The 25,482-nt window shown below is 40.8% G+C and overlaps 1 protein-coding gene across 1 annotated transcript in view; it reads right to left on the minus strand.

Annotated features, from left to right (window-relative positions):
- The window catches only part of Snd1 (staphylococcal nuclease and tudor domain containing 1), a 415,000-nt gene that overhangs the window by 167,596 nt on the left and 221,922 nt on the right, over positions 1-25,482 (minus strand). Inside the window, exons 13-14 of the mRNA XM_047560726.1 lie at positions 18,467-18,577; positions 822-894 (exon numbers count right to left, since the gene is read on the minus strand). Coding sequence (XP_047416682.1) covers positions 822-894; positions 18,467-18,577 — 184 coding nt within the window. The remainder of the gene's footprint in view (positions 1-821; positions 895-18,466; positions 18,578-25,482) is intronic.

The following is a 25,482-nucleotide window of genomic DNA, read 5'->3' on the forward strand; positions in this document are numbered from 1 at the left end:
ATCAGACAGAAATCAATACTGGCACCATTCACTATCCAACCTTAGCTCGTACAATTTCTCTCTGTAGAAGCTGTCACTACTCCTGACATTGCAATTGCCACTCTTCCCTACTTGAATGTAGTGACTGTATTAGTTTTGATCACTGTTACATTCTCAGTGCCTAGATCAGTTCCTGACACACAGTAGGCATTCAATAAATATTTATGGAATAAATCCACTCAACTAATAAATGATCCACTCAATCAAAAGAGATCATAAATGTGCAAGGGTAAAGTCCTTATTGTAAAAAATTCATTTGGACACAGGTTTTTGAGAGCTTAGAAGTATCTGTGCCATTGATCCTTCTACATTATGTATCTATATCTCTATCTATTATCTCAAAGGATGTTCATACATTTCTCCATTGTCTCCCATTTACAAACAGAGAAAAAGAACTCATGAGGAATCATGATTAATTCTTAGACTTGTCATAAAACCTATACTTGACTTTTTACCATGAAGACTTCCCACTCCTAAGTGAGAATTAAACGGAGATTTTTAAAAAGAGCTAATTTTATTTTAATAGAACTGGGAAGAAGCATCTTCTAAGCTCATAATAGTTAAATATGGAAAGGTAATATAGAAACAGTTCAAGTAAAAAAATACAATAAGGATTTGAATCTCATTTTTCCACAATATAAAACAGAATCCCTGTAGATGCCATGGAAAAATTCACATTTAAGGCCTGAAGAGGGGCGACCTACAGAAAATGCACAAGCAAATAAGCACACACATTCCAGGAGCCTCTGAGTTACACAGCTTGATTCAGGGACAAGACTCACCCCAGAGATGTCTGCGACACGGTGGATAGGCACTTCCTTCTTGCTATGCAGCCCTTTCCCATTCTTAATAGCTCTGTAAAGGAAGAAGAGAAAACCCGATTGAGATTAAAAACTACACTGGGAAGGGGCAGGAGAGTGGGAAAGGGGGGAGAGAAGCAAGGCTTGTTAAAAGGGGACATGTCACTACATAAATCACACTGTACACTGCTGAGTAGCTGGTCTGTGCAGGAGCAGTCGGTAGAGGGGAGAATGTAAGGCTGCTCTTTTCCTGAGCCCAGTTACCAGTACTTGGCTGCCAGTTTCAGCTAACAGTGTGCCTGGTAATCAAAGAGCTCCCTTACTTGTTTCCAAATTAAAGGCATTGTTCCGGGCATAAAAGAAGAATCAGTTGGAAGAGCACACTCCTAAGAAACAGAAGTAATAATGTTTCTTTCAGCGTTTAATCACATGAAACATTTTAAATGCAAAATATGTAGCTAGTGTTCCAATTCTAATGGAAATAAGTTCCTCCCAGGTAAAAAAGATAAGTTGCCCTGAATGAAGCAATATTGTACAGAAAAGTCATTTAACAGTTGGGGAAAAAAATAAGCAAATGCTACCTAACTGACACTAAGCCTCGTTCCCAACAGGTTTGGGCTTGTAATACTAGGGGATTTCGCAGGGAACTCCAACACACGTTAGACCATGGGTTGGTCTGCTCCAATCTCCCACCTTTTATCTCCTAATTCTTTGAGTGGTAGCTTCAAGGACAGAAGCCTAACGTACCACTGGATGTGGAACAACGAAGGGCCACAGTATAAAAGCTCTCTGCTAAGTCACTATTTTCCTACCCCACTAGATATGGCCTTCCTGGACACTGCTGTCACCGCAACCCAGAGAGGCTGTCTGTGCTAACAGCACTGACTCTGCTTGGGCCAGCAGATGCCCAATGGGCAACTAGAAGCAGGATACAGCTTGGCCTCTTTACCTTTGTTTCGTATTTGTCTCTTTTATTACCTTAAACTCTGTAACACTGCTCAGGTCAGTGCAGACATGTTGATCATTCTGAGGAGTACTCATCACAGATCTGACAGGTAAACCTCTTATCAAGTCCCCTGAAGTGATAAGACTTCTCCAGAGCCACCGTGAAGAACCAGAACTGAGAGAATCATCAACCAGACCACAGTTTGACCAAAACTATTTAATCATGCATACCCCCTTGCCCCCCCATCACCAATTCTTCCTCTGTTTAAACCTAATGCTCCTTTTAACAACCAGAAGACAGAGTTGCTGGATCTCACTTTGCCTTCCCAACATGGCCATAGCAATTAGTTTCCTTTCTTGCTTTATACCTTTTCTTTTTGGTGTTTGGGGTGAGTGGCTGAACCTGACATGGTGGGACACTGGAATTAGGCTGCCAACTTAGGACTATGGTAACATTGTCAATCTTGAAGACCCCAGCAAGGAAGAATTTAGAGACAAGACAGAGAGATTCAGGGGTGTTTCTGCTCTGTAGACCAGTCCTTTCAGGGTTTCTGAGATCTAAAGGAAATATACAGAATGCTGTCTGAGCAGGGCCAGGGTCAATCTAAGTAGCCCCTGCTCACACTAGTGACCTCATTTTCACCCCCACCCCAGCTCTGTCCCATTCCATTTATGATCATAACTTTCTAAACCAAACCCACACTAACCAAATTGGGTGGTGTTGCTCAGTGCAACCTAGGATGGTCAAGGTTCTCATTGCTAAGCCTTTTTTATCCCAGGGGATCTGTTACTCAAGCGATTAGAAGTACTTTCATGGAGAAAAGAAAGCCTCTTCAACAAATGGTGCTGGGGAAACTGGAAATCCATATGCAACAGAATAAACCCCTATCTCTCACCCTGCACAAAACTCAACTCAAAATGGATCAAGGACCTCGGAATCAGACCAGAGACCCTGCATCTTATAGAAGAAAAAGTAGGTCCAAATCTTCAACATGTCGGCTTAGGATCAGACTTCCTTAACAGGACTCCCACAGCACAAGAAATAAAAGCAAGAATCAATAACTGGGATAGATTCAAACTAAAAAGCTTTCTCTCAGCAAAGGAAACTATCAGTAATGTGAAGAGAGAGCCTACAGAGTGGGAGAAGATCTTTGCCACTCATACTTCAGATAGAGCACTAATTTCCAGAATATATAAAGAACTCAACTCTAGCGAAGAGTACAAATAATCCAATTAACAAATGGGCTAAGGAAATGAACAGACACTCCACAGAAGAAGATCTACAAGCAATCAACAGATATATGAAAAAATGTTCAATGTCTCTAGTAATAAGAGAAATGCAAATCAAAACTACCCTAAGATTCCATCTCACTCCAATTAGAATGGCAATTATCAAGAACACAAGCAACAATAGGTGTTGGCGAGGATATGGGGAAAAGGTACTCTCATACATTGCTGGTGGGGTTGCAAATTAGTGCAGCCACTCTGGAAAGCAGTATGGAGATTCCTCAGAAAGCTTGGAATGGAAACACCATTTGACCCAGCTATCCCACTCCTTGGCCGATACCCAAAGGACTTAAAATCTGCATACTACAGAGATACAGCCACATCAATGTTCATAGCTGCTCAAATCACAATAGCCTGACTGTGGAACCAACCTAGATGTCCTTCAATTGATGAATGGATAAAGAAACTGTGATAAAATACACACACACACACACACAATGGAATATTATTCAGCCATAAAGAATGATAAAATTATGGCATTTGCAGGCAAATGGATGAAACTGGAGAATATCATGCTAAGTGAGATAAGCCAATCTCAAAAAAACCAAAGGACGAATGATCTCGCTGATAAGTGGATGATGACACATAATGGGGAGAGGGAGAGTTAGTGTTAGGGTTAGGGTTAGGGATGGGGGCAAGAATGGAGGAAGGAAAGACTGTATAGAGGGAAAATAGGGGTGGGAGGGGTGGGGGGGAAGGGAAAAAATAACAGAATGAATCAAACAACATTACCCTATGTAAATTTATGATTACACAAATGGTATGCCTTTACTCCACGTGCAAACAGAGAAACAACATGTATCCCATTGGTTTACAATAAAAAAAAAGTACTTTCAGTTTAGAAACAACACATAAAAGTTTTCCTTACTATCTACTTTTCATTCCATGATGAAGATATGTATAAAATTAAGGAGGGAGGGGTAGCCATGCAAGCACTCACCCACTCTGATCTAAAATGCTAACCACACTAACCAACAGAAATCATTTCTAAGTTCCTTGAATTCCATGGTTCCTTCTGAATTTGAATCAAGGTCATGGGATCCAGGTCTTGTGCATGCCTATAATTTGGGAGACTGAGGCAGGAGGACTGCAAGTTTGAGGGCAGACTGGGCAACTTAAGAGACTATCTCAAAATAAAAAGGATTGGGGATGTAGCTCAGTATTAGAGTGGTTGCCTAGCATGCATGAGGCCCTGGGTTAAATCACTACCACTTCCTACCTCTGAAAGTGCAAATGGATCAGATTACTTCCCTTTACACTTTAGTCCAGTGATTTATTATTAATAAGAAATGAGCACTGACCAGAGCTGATCATCAAGGCCTGCCCATGGGCTCTTGGGATTTACAATGATAGAATCAGACCACATAGATGGAAACCAATGGCTAGACACCAACTATCCAACTCTTCCATCTCCCAAATCCCTGATGACACCCTGTTCTGGTCCTGCTTCTACAACTTCCTCTTGCCATTAAGAGACTCTCCTGATTTTGTTGCCATAAATTGGAAGGAGCAGTCTTCAGAAGGCCAGGGAAGCTCTCTCTTATAGGAGAGGACTGCTAAGCATTCTGCTGGTCTCTGGGGCACCAAATGCTCACAGCCTTATCCTCTAACAACAAGGACAATCAAAATAAATGGATCTGACCTATGAACAGCCGGGTTCATGTTACAGCACTGCTGAACTCCTGGCCTTTCCTGGGCTGGGGAACAGCTCACAAGCCATGAGGGAAAAGCCCAGAGCTTGAGCAGTAAGTTAGAGAGCCAAGGTCCTTGAGGCAAGAGCGAGCGAGGTGATGAAAGTAAAGTTCAGTCTGCTTTCTGTATTCCTACAGTGGCTCTGTGCCATAGCAGAGGCCAGGACTTCAGCAAGACTAAATACACTACCAAAGGAAAAATAAACAGCACCCCAAATTGAAAACCATGGGAAATAGTGTACAACTGACATCTAAAACAGTACAGAATTCTATCATATTAAGTGTACATATAAAAAAGAAACCCTTATTCATGCTCTATTCTGTTCCTAAAAAGCAGATTATCAGACCCTTATTTACATTCAGGCATTACGTTTGGAAAACCTTCAAAGGTAGTTGTTTTTTTTTTCCCCCACACTACCTTAAGAAATGATTGTTAAATTAGATCAATTTCTGGCACATTCAAGAGGCAGCAAGAAAACTGCATTGTAACATCAAATATAAACTGGGAAATAGTTGTTATTTTGTTAATTCTTTAAAAAAGAGGGGAAAACTGATAGTTTATACCAGGTAGCTAATCACTCAGTTCAAACGGCACCACCCAGAAAACCAACACACCCAGCAATCAAGCAGGAGGCATCTGAGAGAAATAAGCACAGTGGCCTATCTCACTGGGTCTCTTTCCTGTGCTGATTCATACTCCCCGACCTTGATACTGTGGCAGAAATGACTCTAGGTGAGCCACCTCCAGCAATCATCCCTCTTCCTCACTCACGCAAGGCTGATGATACAGCAAGACCCTCTCTTCAAAAGAGACTCCTGCATGTACCTCAGAGAAAACAGAAGCAAAAGCCAAGTGCAGGAGCCACCTTGCTGATGCTCTTTGTAAATGGGAGTTGACATCTCTGTTCCAGAGCTCTGAGGATACACATCAGGAATGCCTATGGAGAGTCCTATATATGGAATCAAACCATGGAGATCACTCTGCTGAAAAAGGTGTGCTGCCTTGTCACCACTTTGAATGGGGACCTCTCCCCTGCATCTCACATATCCTGGTTTCCTGAGGAGAGGTGTGACATGTGCAGGTGGGAGAGAGCAGGTTTGCTTTCACCCATACCTGGGCCATGGAGTGCACTAATTCCTCACACTGCCTGGCCCTGTGGGCCACAAGGGAACCTCTACATCCTTTTCACTAGGCCAGGACTGAAACTCCTGACTTCTCAACTTCTCCAGGTGTGTCTGTTTAATAGCTGCTTCATCGCAAAGGCAGGCTGGTGTTCAGCTGGCCAGGAGAAAGGAAGCAGTGGGGCAGAACACAGCCTGGTCCTCACAGAGGCTCTCCTCTCTAAGATGCAGAAATAGAGAGACAGCAAAGACCAGCAGTCAAGAACTGACGAAACCGGCTATGGAAAGTTGGTGTACGTCCACATATGTGCAAAGGGATGGACAACAGGGCAGAAGAGGGATGAAAATTGCTTTCTAGATTTCTTCTCAGATCCACTGGGCTACTTGGTGTGAGAGTATGGGGGATGACCTCCACTATCATTCACTGGAAAAATCTTTATCATCAAAGTTTGAAATTCACACTAGTGCTATTGCCCTCCCTCTAGAAGATCAGGCCTGCCATTCTGCAAAGACAGATGAGGACTGTCATAGCAACATCAGCCCTACGGCCTCAGCACCCCACGCGTAGACTCTGGCATACCTTTCACACACAGGAACAGAACATGCTCCTAGATTTCATGCTCCCCAGCTCATGTAGAAATTCCTAAGGACAAACCCTCTCCAACTCAAAAGTCAGTGGCAGAGGACATTCTGGGCCAACGAACAGGCCATCTATTGGTTAATTCAGCGATGGCAGACTTATTCCAAATAAAAATTTTGTGTGTTTACAAAGATATTCAAAGAATTTATGGTTAGGTCCCACCTTATCACAATCAAAATGGCTGTCACAAAATGAATTCTTAACCTGGGGTCATAAGTGAGCTTCGGCTAGAATGCCAGGTATATTGATGAATCACCCTGGAGTATTTAAGTGAATTTTCCTAGAGGGCAGGAGCTTTCAACAGTTTCACAAAAAGAACTGCTTTCACACATAAAAGGATCTAAAGACAAAAAAGCAATAGAAAGTAAAAATGGCATATGACAGAGAGGTGGTAGGGAGATGATGGGGCAAGGGAGGTGACAGTACTGAGAGAGGTCAGGAGCCCCTGAACATGCCTTCTCGTCTGTAATTTCCCTTAACAATGCTTTCTGGTAACAAGGGACCAAGATGTCCCCTAACTCTGCTTTGTTTTATCCCCTACACACACTTTCTTCCTTCCTAATAGGGCTCACTATGCCCTTTTGTAACCCTCTTGGTCCAGGCCCTCACCAATTTATTTCAAGAGAGTTTCAGGAATGTTTAAAGTAAAGGATTCACCCAATCCTTTTTGATACTGCACATCACTTTGATTCCACATTGCACATCAATGCCATATAACTTTGGAATAAAAATTTATTTCATCATTTCACTTCCCTACTTGGACAACCAGCCTGGGAAACCAAGTGGAAGTTCTTATGCTTGACTTTCTTGGACCTCTACCCTGTGGCCCCAGTTTGTGTTTTCATGTGATTTCCACAGCACTCCAATTAGGCCTATTTTCTCCATGCCTCCAACTTGCACGTTCTTAATTATGTATATCTTCTGAGCCAATCTGTCCTTAAGGTACATGCCGTAGAATGAAAAGAAATATCACATATCTGTAGCCACAACCTTGTCACAATCATAAAATGGCTGCCACAACAGTTGGGGTCCTAGGAGAACCATAGTTAGGATTCAGATATTGAAATAATATTCATTTGAAATGGCAGTAAAATTTTATGTGTGAATGTGTGTGTGCATAAAGATGCAGTTCAGCACACAACAGTAACAGCAACATACAATTTTCACAATTACAATTGTTTTACAATTTTCAGATGTTAGTCTTCATTTCTATAGCTAGACTGCAGGCCCTTTGAGGGTCGGAGTCTGCCCTTAATATTTGTACATATTTAACAGAACTGGGCTCATGAAATCATGTAGATACAGAGTCATCTCATTCAATTCAAGTATGCCTGGAAAAAGATGAACACATTTACGTGCCCAGCAACTATCTAATGCAGTTTGCTGAAAATATTTCAAGTTGGAGATGTGGCCAATAGCAAAGAGACTATAGGGCCAAAGTAAGAGGTTTGCTGGCTTTCCTGGATTGTTGGTTTCACAATCTATCTCTAGCACAGAAGATGTTAAAGGCTGGCCCACGAGCATAAGCGGAAGTATCTATAACCCAAGAGCCACATCTCCATACAGGCTCCTGGAAAACGAGGAGATGTGCAAGAGTCTAAGTGGCAATGAGAGGGTGCAGAACTCTGACCACCATGAACAATAAAACAGAACTAAGCAGCTGGGCTGTAAGGAACTCCTACCTGACAGCAAGGGATAAATGACTCAGAGGAAGGGAAAATAATCCTAACAGAAAAGGTTAAAAATTAGAATGAAGAGTGAATAACTTGCTAAACTTGCAAAGTGCTTCTCACTGTGTTTCAGAACACATTGATGAATATGATGTTTCAGCATGAACCAAACAGATATTGCTGATATGTGGTAGCAATAAATAATTCCTTTGGCCTTTTTAGTGGTTCCTGGGCAGCTGGAGGAAGCAACAGGGTCCTGCCACTCAGAAAATAAGACACAGAGCAGACACAGGTGCAGAATGGTAGGTGGGAGAGCTAAGATTATGCAGCTGCATTTTCAACAAAAACGAGAATTACCAATAAGGCAGAAAAGAGGGAGAGCACACAGACTGGAAATGAGGAAATTGAGTCCTACAGTCAAGGGAGATGAGTGGACTAATGAGTCAGTAGGTCTTATGAGGCAGTGAAGCCAAGAACAAAGAACTCCAGGTCATCCTCTCATCTAAAACTAATATAAGGAAGAAATGAAGACACATGCCATTGTGCTAGGTATGACAATGGATCTGCAGTAGCAGGAAAAGGGGAAGGGAGGGATTATGAGCTTATGGCAAAAAATAATAATCTACCCATAATAAAAATGATGGGAACGCAGTTCCAACAGATGAACAAATGCTACTGACCTGAGATTAGGATCAAAGGAATATTAGTGCTAGGTAGAAACAGTCATTTATGGTCCAAAAGTCCTCAGAGTAGCTCAGTTGGTAGAGTGCTTGCTTTGCAAGCACAAGGCCCTGGGTTCAATCCCCAGGACCACAAAAAAAAAAAAAAAAAAAAAAAAAAGGAAAGAAGAAAACCAGCAAGCTAGTTAGTGATATAGCTCACTGGTAGAGCAAACGTAGGATTCATCCCCAGTAACACACACATAAAACAAAACAAACAAAAAAACAAAAACAAAAAACAACCATTCTACAATAAAAGTTCCCCTTAATATTTTGTTTTATTTTTTTGGTACCAGGAATTGAACCCAGGGACACTTAATCAGTGAAACACATCCCATTTTTTTGTATTTTATTAGAGACAGGGTCTCACTGAGTCACGTAGGGCCTCACTAAGTTGCTGAGGCTGGTTTTTGCACTCTTGACCCTCCTGCCTCAGCCTCCCAAACTGCTGGGATTGCAGGTGTGTGCCACCATTCCAATCTTCCCTTAATATTTTTTGAGGGCTTATACATACACACCCTCCCACTCCTACTTTTTAAAAACTAGTAGCACTGTGGGAAGTTCCATAGGCTTGTTATTTTGGCAAGAAACAGCTAAATGAACACTTTCCTGTGTCATTAATTTCTTTACATCAATTTTAATAGCCAGACAAAAAATCCATCATATGGATGCACGTTTCATGATTTAATCAACTCCCGGTTGCTAGACTTTTCTGTGAATATAATGTTTCCAAAATTATAAATATGCTACAAGGAATGACTTTTAGATAGACTGATAGTCACCTTGCTAATTACTTCTTTAGGACAATTAACAGAAGTAGCACAGCTATGTCACACAGCCAGGGAGCAGAGCTGTATTTGTTTTGCACTTCCTTATATCAAGGTATCCCAGATTGACCATGCCTTGTCTCATGGGATCTATTTGGGGATAACCCTTGACTTGAGTGATCCTTTCCCTATGAATCCCTGCTATTCATGTATATCTTCACTTTTGCAATTACATTTGCAATTATTTACTTGTTTACCCTAATCACAATATCATGAATTCTTGTTTATGTCTCCTATGTGCTTGATAAAACATTTGTTACGGTAACATGAACAGTCACGGGAAATTTTAATGTGTCTTTTGAGTGATAAGCGATAGTTATCTGACATGCGGCTTGGAAAATGGTTTTTCAATGTGAGCTACCTTGCCTTGGACTTACTGAAAAAGATTCATTGCCATCCTCTAGAGAGTTGGCTCTCTGAACTTGATGCAAAAGCAAGAGGAACAGCAAGTAAGCCTTCTCAACTTCTGTGCCCAAATTGGGAGGGGGAATCAGAGACAGTTTAAGATAAAACAGAAATGCACAAGGGAATTAATAAGGAATTGAGATGCAAGGAGTCTTGCAAATGAAAGAAAGTTGTGAAGCAGATTTCCCCTTCACAAGCAGCTATAAATTTGTGCACTGACGATTAATTATTTGAATTCTCATCCTTCTAAGAGATTTCCAAGGATTATAACAAAAGTAGGATAGGGATATACCTCATAGAGACTCAGTTCTTAGACCCACTATGCCACCTAACATTGCCAAGTAGCCAAAACAAGCAAGTACTGCAACTCAAGGTGATTTCACATGAAATTAGCCAAGAACTGGTAGAGGCTACATGGAAAAAATGGAATTCAGGAGCCCTGGATGTCAAGAATGGGGAAGGTGAGACAGCAGTTCAGAGGGGCAGGGGAGGAGTTAGGACACACTATATAAATTCAAAGTTGCCCACTACATGCCTTGTCCCCTACTATTTATAATCATATTTTAATTCCCATTACACTGAAGGTTAAATGACTGATCTGCCATAAAAGGGACACACCATTTGATTTGTTTTACAGTGGTCAGAACATGTTTATAGCAGTAGTTCTCAAATTTTATTGTCATCACAACTACCTGAAGAATATGTTAAAAACAGATGGACGCAAGATTCCCTGAGTATTCACACTGTTAACAAGTTCCAAAGTGACAATGGAGTCAAGTTACAAGAATGTCAAGGGTCAAGTGTTACAATTTACTGTCATGATTTATTCTGGATTGAATTTATATTCCCAGTATGCTGAATCTTCAAAAGGGAGCCCAGTGTGGTAGGGCATGCCTTTAAACCCCAGGGACTTGGGAGGCAGAGATTGCAAGTTTGAAGCCTGGATACTTTATTGAGAGCCTGTCTCAAAAATAAGAGGGTTAGGGATGTGACTCAGTGGTGGAGTATCCCTGGATTCAATCCCTGGTACTGGAGTGTGTGTGGGCAGGGGAGGGGGAATAATCTTCAAATGTATCAAATATTTTGGGTGTATGTGAAAGGAACAAGATTCTGTAGCCAAGAGGATGGTGAGATGGGAGAGAATGAACAAGATTCTCTGAATAGGTAGGTGCTGGAGGCTGAATATATTGGGAGGGGGACAACAACCATGAAGAAATCATCTAGAAAGTTTGGTCTGGAACAGCTCCTCTGAAGAAATACAACCAGGGCAGACTAATGATTACAGAAAGGTCAGGCAAGAAGTTCTTGCCATCAGTTGCTCATCTGACTGTGACTGGCAACACTCTTCTCAGTTTGGTACACAAAGGAGCAGCAATATTCACTGGGTTCCACCTTTACCCCAGACCCTACAGAGTCATTAAGTAAACTTGCACAGCTTGCTTTATGCCAGAGAGGGAACTGGGGGGATGGGAGGGAAAAGGAGGAGGGGACAAGGGAGTGAACAGCTCCTCTTAACACCCTGAAGGAGAAAACTCTTTGGAAATGGAGACATTATACAGCTCTCCAGAAGTAGCCATTTGTGCTGCCTTAAATGCAGATTGATTACTGCTATTTGGATGTTGAGTGCATCATCTTTCCTGAAGAAAGGGAAAAAGCTAAATTTCCCCACATTCAGCTGTGTCGTCAAATCACTTCTCCATACCAGCTCTTTTAATGCATTTTCCTGTTAGCACATCCACTTGCAGTAGCTGATCTACCCTACTCCCCAACAGTGACCCCCCCCCACAATATACAACACATGCTGAATCCAATTAGCAACCTCATGACTGTGACACCAAACAGTAAGCTCAAATCTTGGTGGGGCCACACATTGCCCACCTCTAGCATTTCCAGTGTGGACAAGAAGGAAGACAGGAGGGTGTTTAAGAAAAAGATCAACCTCCTTTCTCTGAGCTGGTTTCCAACCTGCAAGGGCATGAGGCAATACGGGGGGGGGGGGGGGGGGGGGGTGGAAGAAGGCAGAAGATAATTCACCTGACTCCTGCTTTTGATGATGCTTGAGCTAAAATTCCAATAGTACCATGGTGTTTTAGGAATCTACGATTAAACAGTGAAGGAAAGAGAAAAACTTCAAGTAAAAGCTGTTTTTAACACTATTCAGTAGGTTCTAGTTTTATTCAAAGTGAATTTTCACTTGTTGAGGTCATTAGATTCAAAGTGAGAAATCTTGGTTTATTTAAAGCTATACCATTAAACTATTGAGAGGATGAGGACAGAGGCTGAACAGAAAAGATGAATTTCAGGGAGATGTTCCCATGGGAAAATTTAATAGAAATGAGAGAGGGAATAAAAAAGATGCAGTGTTAACAATAAAGATGATAAAAAAAAAAAAAAAAAAAAAAGGGAAGGGCCAAGAAAACAGGTAAGAAAAGACAAGAAATAGGAAAAATAGCAATATCCAAAGGTACTATTAAAATTATTTAATGACAGTACCTCTGAGATTGCATGCTTTGTAAAGGGTTGAATCCATTATCTTTTTTGTTCACCACTATAATCCTCAATTCCTGGGACTCAGGATACACTCAAGAAAATGAGAATAAAGAGAAAAAATGAATGCAAAGTCGTCACATGCAAAATAAATGAGCACTGAAAAACTGTTCCTGGCAGGCAAAATATCTGCTTTCCTGGAGAATGGATTAACCATGTAATCTATACCCTGTGATAGGATGTATAATTTTCAAATCTGAAAACACACAAACATTTGCAGGGAACACACATTCAAATTCCACACCAATTTTCTCAACGGAATGGCAAAGAAATGGAACTCGCATCTTTTTATAACGATATTTAACGAATCAGAACTGTACTCAACTATTAAACGGACTTCTTCCATTTCAAGGAGTTCTAAAGGTGTATCATCATCTCCCCTCCTCCTTTTTATTTTTCTTTTTTTCTGAGTGGGGCTGCTAGGGATCAAACCCAGGATCTCATACATGCCAGCAAGTGCTCTACCTCTGAGTTACATTTCAGTCCTCTACTTGTATATTTTAACTTAGCCACAGAAAGTACTGGTGAGTGATGCTTCACATTATGCTCATAATCAGTATGTGAAGGTCAGTTTAACTGAAGATGCAGATACAAAGGATTATTAAAAGTTTTATTCCCCCTTTGTAATGTACAAACCATCTCCCTCCCCCCCATTGAAATTTCATGGAAAAACTTCCTTATTTTTCAGAAAACCAGTAGAGCTGCTCTGGCTAAGTCCAGAGTAGAAGACCAAGAGCACTTCCTTCCCAATGGTATTAAAAACATTTCAGTAGAACAGCAAAAATATATTTACAAGTGCCTGCTATAAATGTATAAAAACTGGTAAGCCTCCTCTGGTCCCAGTAACTATCACCAAGAGATATTCAGTGAAAGCTACATTCCTCTTAATAACTGGCACTGATATTGGCTGAGGAAAGAGTTACTAACAATCGTACAGGCTTCTGATCAAACACTGTGATGGAAATCCCAGTAGTTTTCCTTGAGGTTGAGGTAGAGAGAAACCTAAGAGGGTCCTGTCAAACACACTGAAAAAAAGCAAGAACTGATGCTTACAGGCTTTAGAGATTGGAGATGCAGAAGTCAGCAAGGCAGGAACACTGGGTTTTTTGTTTTTTAAAGAGTGTGCTGAGGCAAAGCTGAGATGAGGGCAGGTTCATGCTTGCCTTTCAGAGACACAGGATAACACCACAGTTTTCTGAATCTGCAGTGTGCCAGGAAAGAACAGAATACATGTGAACAGATAAGAGCCTGCCCCTTTCTCTTTTCCTGAGATAACCCTAACCTCATTACGTATGTCCAGAGTGAATCTATAATGCATTTGAATCTACTTAGACCCTAGATTGCTCAATACAACTGCTTTCCCACAGTCAAACTGGAGCATCAAATTCTTTTCTTAATATATACATCCTATCCTGAAATCGCAAAATCTTAGAATTAAAAGGTGCCTTAAAGGAATAAAGTCCCAACTCCTGAACTAACACATTCTGTTTTCCTGCAATAAGCCAAAGATTCTAACAATTTCTAGAAACTCTTAAAATATACCAGTTTCAAATAAAGTGATAGGCAGCTTCAGGAGAATGCACATAGATGCTACCTCCAGATATGCATACCTAAATAAAACATGGCATGAAGCTAGGCTTTGATCTGACTCCAATCATTATCAGTTCGTCTTCAGTACCCATAACATGCTCAATAAAAGCCCATATGGAAGACCTCTAGCATGAAGATGATACTCACATTTTGGTCTCTCCAAAATCAACCTGGATGTATCATATCAAATACATGGGCTAGAGTATATAAGACATTGCACTTTAGAATAATTTAAAAGTGTCTTGATAATGACTCACTATCTTGGATGTAAGAGAGTCCCTGAAGGAGTCAAAAACTGCCTGAAGTTTAGAACACTCATATGGACTATGAATGCAGCAGGCCAGCTAACTAAGAAATGCTGAAATGAGTTTGGAAATGTTGGATAGTCAATTTGGGGATTAAAAACTAGAATCACACAGAAAAGAGACAATGTGCCTGCATTCCCCAAGGAGCCCCATAGGATGTCTCTAAAAAGGAGGACCAGGTTTATGAGCATCACAGAGAACCACAGCTGTGGGTCAGCTGCACACAAGCTCTTTTTGCAAAAACTATGGAGGACAAACATAAAAGAGCTCTCAGAACTCTGGGACAAAAATCAAGGGCTTTTCCATGGAGCCCCTGAGAGAAAGAAGGCCTGAGACACACAAGGAAATGCCCAAACCTTATCTTGCTGGGACACAAGGTAATTAGGGAGGAGGTAGTTGATGACAGACAACTGAACTAGAAAAGAAGGCTACCTTTTGGGAATTAGAGGCTTATTTATCCTTCAAACAAAAAGATGCGGCTTCCTCTAGATGGGCCAGGTATTTGAGACATAATGAGGGTTGCCCATCAGCAGACAGGCATCTGAAAGAGGTGCCTTGAAGGGTCAGCAAAATGATAGGAGCTGCTGGGGTGGTAGAGTGGGTTTCTAGCAGGTAGGTGGATATGCTTGAAAGCAACTGGCAAACTGCAATTGGTATTCTTCTTCCCTTTCTTTCTCACCTGGTCTCCCAGGGAGCGCCTAACATACCACTCCCTGAGCAGCCATCAGATGATCTGAGAAAGGTTGGCAGATCATACCCCCTTACGGAGGAAGTAGTGGCTACAGAGCCCTGAGAAAGCTCATCAACTCCTAGGCAGGCAGCTGCACTGACCCGAGAAGTCAGAAAAGCTAACAGGCTGCCCTTTCCCCAAAGCTTACAATGTTTCTCTAAAAGGATTAATGGCCAGGCAGTGCACTGGAAAGCAAAGTCAATGGAAGAGCAATCTGCACCATTGCTGATATCACCAGCGATTACCAGAGAGAAAAACAGGTAACCAAGGTCAGGGGCAAGGAAATCTGTTGAAATTGACACCCTTGTGGGAAGGGACTACATGAAAATGACAGCTTTCCAATTTTACTTTCACCCAACTAAACTTTCAGAATGAATGATATGAATGCAGAAGATGTTATTAATTTGGCCTTTGCCAAAAGCATTAGATACAGTAGTACAAGAAATTTTACTTGGAAAATTAAGTCAAATTGGCTTGGCTCAGAACACAATCACTGAAGATTAAAAAGGGGCTGCAGAATGATAAACAAAAGACAGTTAAGTGACAGTCCATGCAGTGAGAGACTTGGGGTCAACACCAAAGACTTTTTGTTGAGGGGTTCTCTTCATAGCCTAGAAAAGGAGTAAACAACTCACTAATGAGATCTGCAGAGGACACTAAGCTGGGAGGTAGAAAAACTACATTGGGTGCATCAAACCACAAAACAGAGTTCAAGTGGAAAAAAATATAGCTAATTTATCTAGGGGAAAGCAACCCTAAACTTAGATAATATTCAACAAACAGAGGATGAAGGGCAAAAGCAGCATGTAAAAAGAGCTCTGACATGCTATAACGTGACAGAAGGAAGTAAGAAAGCCAAGGGCCACATGGGGAGCATGTCATGGGGGCACAGAGTGCTTCAAATTGAAGGCAAACAAAAATAAAGCAGTGTCTGAAGACAGGTGGTCTGCAAAAGAGATAGACTTTATCATTTGCCAAAAGAAAAATACATCCTACACTGAAAACCTTTTTTAATGGCTATAAAACCATAAACCACACCTAGCCGCTGTTTGGGTTTTTCTTGGATATCACTTCACCTGGCTGGAGGTTAGCATCTAGAAGATGGCACTGGGCCACCACCCTAGGGCTCACTGACAATACGGCTCCAAAGGAAAACCCACTCACAGTTGAGGTTGGCCATTCCTCCTAATTCTTTATGAAGTCTGTACTGCCTTTGGGCAATGCCTCACGGGCTTGAGGAAGTGGTTAATTTCTCTCCATTTACTCAACCTGCAACAGTGCAATGACCCTGAAGCCAATTTTTCCACCATCAGGCTGAAAGCAATGGCTCAACTCAATTATCTCTAGGCAGCTCAATGTTTTAGCAAGCATCTTGTTACATTACTTCAGCACAAAAATCAGCACTAAAGAGGCTATCTTCTTCTTAAAACCTAAATTTAAAAAAAATTTCCCTATAAGTGTTTACTCATTAAACAACACTCACAACAAGAGTCACATCATGGCTATTTCTAACAGTATAATAAGAGAACTTATTCTGGCTTCACCTTCCAGAGCAGCTTTGCAAATTATTTCCATGCTTACTTGTCAGAATTAAATATTCGTTAGTGAACAGTGAACCTAATACTAGAAATACCAGCGTACATCCCACTGTACCGCTCAGTGCTCCTGCCTCTCTGGGAACAGCTAACATGTTCTCTGAGTTGCCATCAGATGAGGCTGAACATTCTGGTCATGGGCCCACCCTGTGAATTTCACCTACAGTTCACTGAATGCTCATTTCTTAGAGTGGCTAAATGATCACACATTTTTAAGTGATGTGAAGCCCTAATTCCAATCATGGGTTCTTTGAGCCCATCTGGACTAGTGATAATACAGGAAAGAATAAAGAGTGTTTATGAGAAACAATAATTATGGTTCTATATCATATTATAATTATTATTATTATTTTTAATGTCCCCTAATGAGCCTTAAGCAATCAAAAATATGGATATTTTCACTGAACTCTTCATACACAAGAATCAGGTCCTGGACAGGGCCTACTGGGAAAAGCCAATGAGAAAGAGGACAAAAAGTCACAACAGCTTGACAGACTGATTTCCCTGCTGACATTCTGTGTGACATTCTATAGATGCTCTATCCATCAGGATATGACACAGTGTTAGAGGTAAATGTCACACATCAGGGCAATGTTCTGGGCCAAAGAGCAAGAAAAGTGATCTCAATGACAAGTCTGAAGCTGAGATTAGATAACAGGTACCCAAACTCATTCCTTTTCTAACCATGGCACATAACCTGACAACGGACAAACTTCTAGAACTAAAAGGGTCCTAGAGGCCATGGAAAAACTGCTGAGAGAGACCAGCCCATGCAATGCCTTTGAAACAATGGATCTATTTTGGTTGAGTCCAAGCAGTCTGCTAAGCAATCTAAGTTGGTTCTGCATTAAGTAGCTCAGTTCTTGTTATTTCCCAGGAAGTCTGGGAATCACTCATCTATCAGTATCATCCAGTGACAAAAATCTCCCTCAATAAGAGCCTTGAGGAATGTCAATGGCAAGAAACACTGCTGAGCAGTATGCATGTCCTTGGGGCAACCAGCCACTGGGATAAAGGACAAAAGTAAAATGTCACAAGGCTTCTCAAATGCTCTCCTGCCAGCTGTCAAAAGTTTTGGAAACCAAACCTCATTTCTCAATAAATGTTTTCATTTCTTTTATACATTACAAAAGGTCTAAAGGTGATGAATGGGAGGGGTCGGGAGGACAGGCCTCTGAAGGTAAGACACAGAGGCAAATGTACAACACACACAAGCAGGGCATCCCTGCTTGTTCCAGGAATGGGATAAAAATATCTGTTATAGTATGCTCATCCACGGTTCCTTTTATAACATCTGTATAATGAGATCATATCTCATATATTTTACAGATTTTAAAAAATGGAGGCCCAAGTGAACTTAATCAAGGTTAGATATTAAGTTCAAAGTGTGCTCTTCTTGTTTTCATGGGGGGGGGAATTGGAATTAAAAAAGGATACGAGTTCTCTCAGCATATTATTTTCTAACCTATTCTTTTCAGCTATAGGTACAACAGCAGAGAAAAAACTGAGGCTGTGGGTCCCCGTGGGTTTTACGTTAGTAATTTTTTGACTCACCTGGCCTCTGCAGCAAGCAGCTCATCGTAGTGTGAGGATCGCTGGTCATCATCCTGCCGGTATCTGATCACAGTGGCCAGACCTTTGCTGACAAGAGCCTCAGCAATGTTTCTGCAACAGAAAAGGTAGGTCAGTGAGCACTAGAGGTGCATATGGGGCTCAGTCAACAGAAATAATAACAGTTAGCACCTGGAGGTCTTAACGCATTCTGGCAGGGGGAGGGAGAGGCCAAAGATTTCAAGACCAATGAGTCGCTAAGCTGGAAATCCAAATATAAGGTTGAATACAAAGTTCCCTAGTTCAGCATTTTTCTGGTTAGTACAGTCAGATGCTATATCAATCCATACATAAAAACTAGCAGAAAATATCTGTAAAAAGCCCACATTAGGCCGGGCTATTTACAGAATGTTATAAACAAGCCACTACCCTCAAGAAAAGTCTGCTCTAAAATATCAGGCACATAGATAAAAAAATGAAACACATAAAAGCGTGACCTAAATTTCTCAAAACCTCCTTCCCAGCCCATACTGTAACTAGAAAATGTCTTGTTTCATTTTGGCAATGTTAGAAGCATCGGTTTAACATGATGGTCCAAGTGCTTTTCTTCTCGTCACAACTGCTGAGAGTGGATCTCCCACCCAATGTAGGCTTGGAGGAAAGCCAAGAGTGAAGTAGGGAAGAGGACAGCCAGGAAGCAGGCATTCTGGTAAGAAAATACCACATGGGGATCAAAGAAAGTGAGAAGTATAAAAGCTAAGATGGCCAGTTTTGGAGCAATATTCCAACTGAGACTACGGGATATCATGGATCATAATCTGATCCGAAGCAATTAAAAAATGCATTCGGCCTTCTTTTCTTCACCAGCAACTGCTTCCACTAGGGAATGAGAGGTGCCATTCATAGTGGCTGCAACTACTAGTAAGAGATGAGCACATGGGAAGTGAACGTAGAACTAATAAAGCATATTTCTAAGGTTCCTCCCCAGTCTGGAAAGGGAACTTGGATATGAATATTCAACTATAAAAACAAAATTTCCCAAAACTTCAGAGAGCAAATGCTAGAAAGAGACATGATATTACTGAGGGAGAGTGGTGGTTATGTCTTTCTTTGTGTCTGTCATAATTACACCAAAGGCCCCACTCACACCATCTGGTTTGCTGCCCTTTGGGGAGAGGGTACCGTAAGCAATAGGCTACTGTGCCATATGCTATGATTTAGTATTGCTTGAAAATGTAGTTAACTCTTAACACGCTAGTGGTCCTTAGAGAGTGGTACTGTGGGAATGCTGGCAGTTGGAGTGACCAGTATCTGTGTATGTTTAAGCCACTTAAGGGTTTTGTTCATCCACACTCAGCATAGACTTTTTTAAAGAAGAAGAAAAAAAAAGTGCTGGTAGAGCAAGGAGGAAAAGATGCTGTGGTTGATTCTCTTCTCATCATCTGCCCCTCTGCTGCCTGTTTATCTACTGCCACACGATATTAATATCTCCAAACCGCAACGGAATTAGCACTTCTCAAAATCCACTCCCACAAAGAGGCTGCTTTGCTGGCCACCCTGTCTCCTGAGTCACTGCATGAGCATGCTGGCAAATGCTGTCATTATCACAGAGTTGTGTTTTGGCAGCATGGAGAAGGCAACAGCCCCAAATCAGCAGATGTAGATGTTGATACGTGGTGGGGATTTAACTAAGGTTGTCACCAAGCAGCCCTAACAGGGCAGGATAGAGTCTCCACCCACTCAAGAGCTGGCCAAAAAGCTACGGAGTAGTGTGAGGGGCAACTTCACTTTGACAGGTTGTAATATCTTGGCAATTTTAAATGCCAAGAGAATAAAGAAATATTTGTTACTGCATTTTGACTTACTGAGCATTGACATTTTACAGCCAATACATGGGGTCTGGAAGAGAAAGCTGGAATGGCAGAGGGTGAAAAAAATTTCACACAAACAAGGCTCTACACAAAAAACTAGAAAAATACTAAGAAAAACAGCACAAATGTTTAATGATCCATTCCCGTTAATGCTGCTCAAATCATTTCCCAGAATTACTGAGCACCTGCCTGGCCAACAGAGAACCAAGGGCATAATCCTTCCCTACTCTTCAGTCTTGGCCCTGTTGATCCTATCAAGGAATGTCTACAACCCAGTCAAGACCTGCCATATGGAGTACCTAAGGCCTTAGATTCCCAATTCCCTCCACCCCCTCTGCCTACTACTTTCCTCTTCCTTCCCTCCAGAGTTTAGCACCTGAGCCAGGTTCTCTTGGCTTCTTATCCTAATTACAGATTTCCCCTGGAGGGTCAGTATAGTGCTGGTGCTTACCAGTAAAGAGAGTAAAAATACATAAAATAATAACAACCCTCATTATTGGGTTTTTAACTACATTCCAGGCATGTGAGAATCACACATAGTCTCTTCTTGGTGCATTAATAAATTATAATGTAATATTGCAATTATCAACTCTGTGAGGACAAGGGTCATGTTTTTCTTGCTCTATGCCCAGTTACTAGTAAAGTATTTTACACAAGGTAGACAGGAAGTATTTTTGTAGTGGAGTTATTTAGCTCATTTAGGATAAAAATATTTTTTTTTAAATGTGGCAAAATTAGAGCAAGTTCTTTTGTTATGAAACATCCCAAAGTTCTGAGACTCTTTTAAGAGGAGGGGGGGGGGAACAAACACCCCAAACTAATCATTTTGTAAATGTAGCATTGCAACATTATTTATTTCCCAAGCCAAGTTTGCCCAGCAAAGAAACAAGGACAAAAACTTTCTCCATGCCTTCCCAGATTTTGTCTGTCTCCTCCCCATTATCTGAAGCTACAATTTGAAAAGAGAATGAAAGGGAGTGAGTGAAAATGAAATTAGCCCAGATCCATGTACTTGACGGTCTCATTCACTTCTTTTGGCTGCTAATGAAAGGTCAGGAGATTTTCCCCTGGCTAAAGATGGCTCAGAACCTGACAGCAGTGCACTGATCAGCTGCCCAGGAAGAAAGGAGAACACTAAATTGTGTGCCATGACATTATGCGGCTTTTAGACAAATTTGTAAGTTCAGCTTTCTGCATGTATCAGTAATTCTACTCCAATTACATGTCTAGAGCAAATGGATAATTCATAGTCAACATATGAAAAAGGACCTAACAGCCTTGGAGGTCTGAGAGTAAGTAATCTCTATCCATATCAGCTAGGAACTCAAAAGGAATTAGTGCTGATCAAGCTGCTTCTCCATACTAAAAGACAAATTGAGGGTTCTATTAAAAGTGAACAGTTGCCACCAGGCATGATTAGGTATTCCTGATAGAAACACAGGCAACATGGGTCTCACATGCAGGTTCTCAACATATCTACAAGTATTTGGGCATCTCCTCCCCTTGCACTTCTTTCCATATAAGCTATAAGATTCCCACTATAAGATCATTCAAAACTATCAGGTCCTGTGTTCTGCAAACATGGATAAAAGGTATTTTATGCCCATAGAAGACAGTGGGTATCTTAAAAAGTAAAGTTTCAGATTATAGCAGTCTCTAAACGTTGGGTCACATTTTTGTCTGCCTTCCCCATTGCTTCTCCCCACCCCAGTGCTGGAAGTAACAAACAATATATTGATAGGTGAGACAATTGTCTAAAATTGTTCGTGTTATATACACACTTTGAAACAGTTTTCCAGTTTTATGAATAACAGAAAAGTTGCAGATGTGCACATTTGAGAGCAAGTGGCTGACGTGTTGAACTATCATCCCCAAATACTTTAGTGTACACACTTCTTATAAACCAGGCCATCTTCCTGCATGTTAAAAAAAAGCAAGCTGAACTGAGCTGTTAACATAGATACATTCTTACCATCACATCCACAAATCAATTGTTTTAATGCAATGCCGATTTAAAAAAGGACCTACAACAGTAGTACACCCTTAGCCACAGGAGATATATTCCAAGATTCCCAATAGAGGCCTGAAACCAAGGATAGTACTGTCTGCTCTCCACATCCATAGACCATACATTTGTGAATTCAACCAACCCCACATTGAAAATATTCACATACACACACAAAACTACATTTGTACTGAACATGTACAAATATGTTTCTTGTCAGAATTAAAGTATATGGGAGAATATGCATGAGTCATACGAAAATACTACAACATTTTATATAAGGGACTTGAGTTTTCATGGATTTGTTACCTGCGGGGTGTCCTAGAACCAGACTCCCATGGATAGTGATGGACAACTATACTTTAGCACCCGCATACATACATATCTATGGTAAAATTTAATTTGAAAACTAGAAAGTGTGAGAGATTAAAAATAGTCAATCATAAAATAGAACTATAACAATATATTGTAATAAAAGTTATGTGGTCTCAAAATATCTTCTTATACTGTACTTTTTTTACTTAAAAGAACACTTTATAGCTTTCCTTTTGCATGTCTAAATTGCCAGCATCACTGTTCTTGCACATTAGGGCCATTATTAAGTAAAATAGTGGTTACTTGAACACAAACACTGGGATAGCGTGATAGTAATTGGAAAACCAAGATAACTACTAAGTCACTAGTGGAAGGGTAGTATATACAATGTGGATATGTTGGACAAAGGGATGACTCCAACATCCTGGGCAGGATTAAGTGGAATGGTGTAAAACTTTATCACATTACTCAGAATGGTACATAATTTAAAACATAAATTATTGTTCCTGGGTATTTTAATATTGTGGGCAGTGGTTGACCACGGGTTCCTGAAACCATAGGTAATGAGAGAAACGCTACAATTCAGAACCAGGCATTCCATTTAGTTGTCATGTCCTTTTAATCTGGAAGAGTCCCTCTCTTTCTTTGACTTATATGACCTTGATACTTTTGAAGCATATAGGCCAGGTATTTTGATTTGTCTGTTTCTTCACGATCATATCCAAGATATGTAATAAAGTGCAATTTACCAATAATGGTATCTTTGATCACCAGATCTCACCACTTTATTCTGTTGCTCTTTGTAACAACAGATACTTGGTGAGAAACTTTGAACTACTTAATTTTTATCCCTCACCAAACTCCCAAGTTATTCATTTATTTAGTTGACTTAGTGTGAACTCATGGTATCTCATGTTATTAAAAGGGTTATGATATACTACTATTGTTCTTATTTTGATTTTCAAATTGCTCTCAACTTGGCCTAAGGGAGCAGAGACAAGTGGCATCAATATACTTTGGACAGGTCCCCTAACCTTCTTTGATAACTCCTTATTTTCTGACACAACATGCTACAGGCTTATCTTGTATAGTCTTTCCCAGGTCTAGATTTAGCCACTTATCTAAGGAGCCCACATTTACAATCTATATTTATTTCTATATCTATGTACAATTATTGAAAACCATGTGTGGCAGACATGAAAACACGCTTCTTGGATCACCAACTGCAGGAAGAATAACTGAGTGATGGTTCAGCCGCTGTGCTCTGAAATCCACCACTGCTATTTCAGCCAAGGCCATGCTTCCCACCAGCAGCTATTAGCCAATAACTAGGTCTAATGCTGAGAGACCTGGGACGCCTCTGATGGACATTTGGACTGGAGGACTGTCTTGGTCTGTTCTCTGCTGCTACAACAGGATAAGTGGGACTGGGTAATTTATGAAGGAAAGAGATTTTCCTGGCTCATGTTTCTGAAGTCCAAAATGTCCAAGATCATGGTACTACCATCTGGTAAGGTTCCTTGTGCTACATCAGAAGATGGGAAGGGACAATTAAGTATGTGTGATAGAAAGCAAGAGGCTGGTCTCACTTTTTTAAGAACCCACCCTGGTGATAACTGATCTATTCCCAGGATAACTGCCTTTAATCCATTCATCAGGGTTCTGTCCTCATGACTTGAACACTTACTATTACTCTATGTCTTGACGCTGCTATGTTGGGAATTAAGTGTCCAATATGTAAATTTGGGGTGACATATTCATCCATAGAGAGACTCAATATCAGCTTTAAGAAAACTCTCTTTAAAACTGCCCCACAGTTACAAACATATTCTGAGTTAACACAAATGCCTCCAGTTTGAATTCAACACAAGTATTCCTCCTTTCCTTATCTGTGACTCCCTTCTCTGACAGTTGAGGGGGCTTATCCTTAGTACTTTTACTTACAGGATCAAAACCCTGGCAATGTAACCAATCTTGTATCACTGCTGTCACTGCCTCCTCAGTAGGTGCTCAGTCTCTGCATGAATGTCTGCACTCAGCATGGGCTCTGCCCTTGTGAAGACACCTCTACCCCGCTAATGGGCTCTGATGCTCCAAGCTAGATTATCCTTTTGGGCTGCTATGCCTCCTTTGACCTGCCCTAACTGTTGGGAGAAAGAATTGTTTCCATTTGTCTACAGACACCAACCACCCCTAACTTTCCATAGAAGCAGAGAAGAGAGCTTCTCAAGGATGATCTTATTTAAAAAAAAAAAAAAAAAAAAAGAGGGGGGATAATCTTGCATCTTCATGAGAGAATTGAACTGACTACATGCTTTTCCCGTCTGGTTATACTCGCAGTCAAAAGTAGTGCACATTTCAACAGTGAGAATAAAGATAAAACCTTCCCCACATGTACATATACTTCTCTCACTCACACATTCTGTGACTTCGATGATTTGGTGCTTATTCAAAGGGAATACACTGCATGATAAAATAGAACCTGGGTTAAATAGATGAAGATATCAAAAGTGGGCACAGGGAATAATACCTTAACACACCCCTGCACACCCACCTCTTCCCTTTCCATCTGAAAATGATAACAGGTAACTCAATGGCTCTGGCTCATAGATCTTTATCTAGCTCTTTGAGTTTAAGACTTTCCACTTAAGAACCACCTACATTTTATCAGTCACTGAGGTGCCTATGGAGATTACAAAAGCAGAATATTTTCCTTAAGGCAAATACATGTGGGCATATGTTAAGAATAAAGCAGACCCCTAAAGAAATGCTTCTGTAATATATTTTAGTCAAGGTTAAAGGAATGGGCTGAACAATAATTAACAGCT

This window comes from Sciurus carolinensis, chromosome 8 (assembly GCF_902686445.1).
Source record: "Sciurus carolinensis chromosome 8, mSciCar1.2, whole genome shotgun sequence".
In the NCBI taxonomy this organism is placed as follows: domain Eukaryota; kingdom Metazoa; phylum Chordata; class Mammalia; order Rodentia; family Sciuridae; genus Sciurus; species Sciurus carolinensis.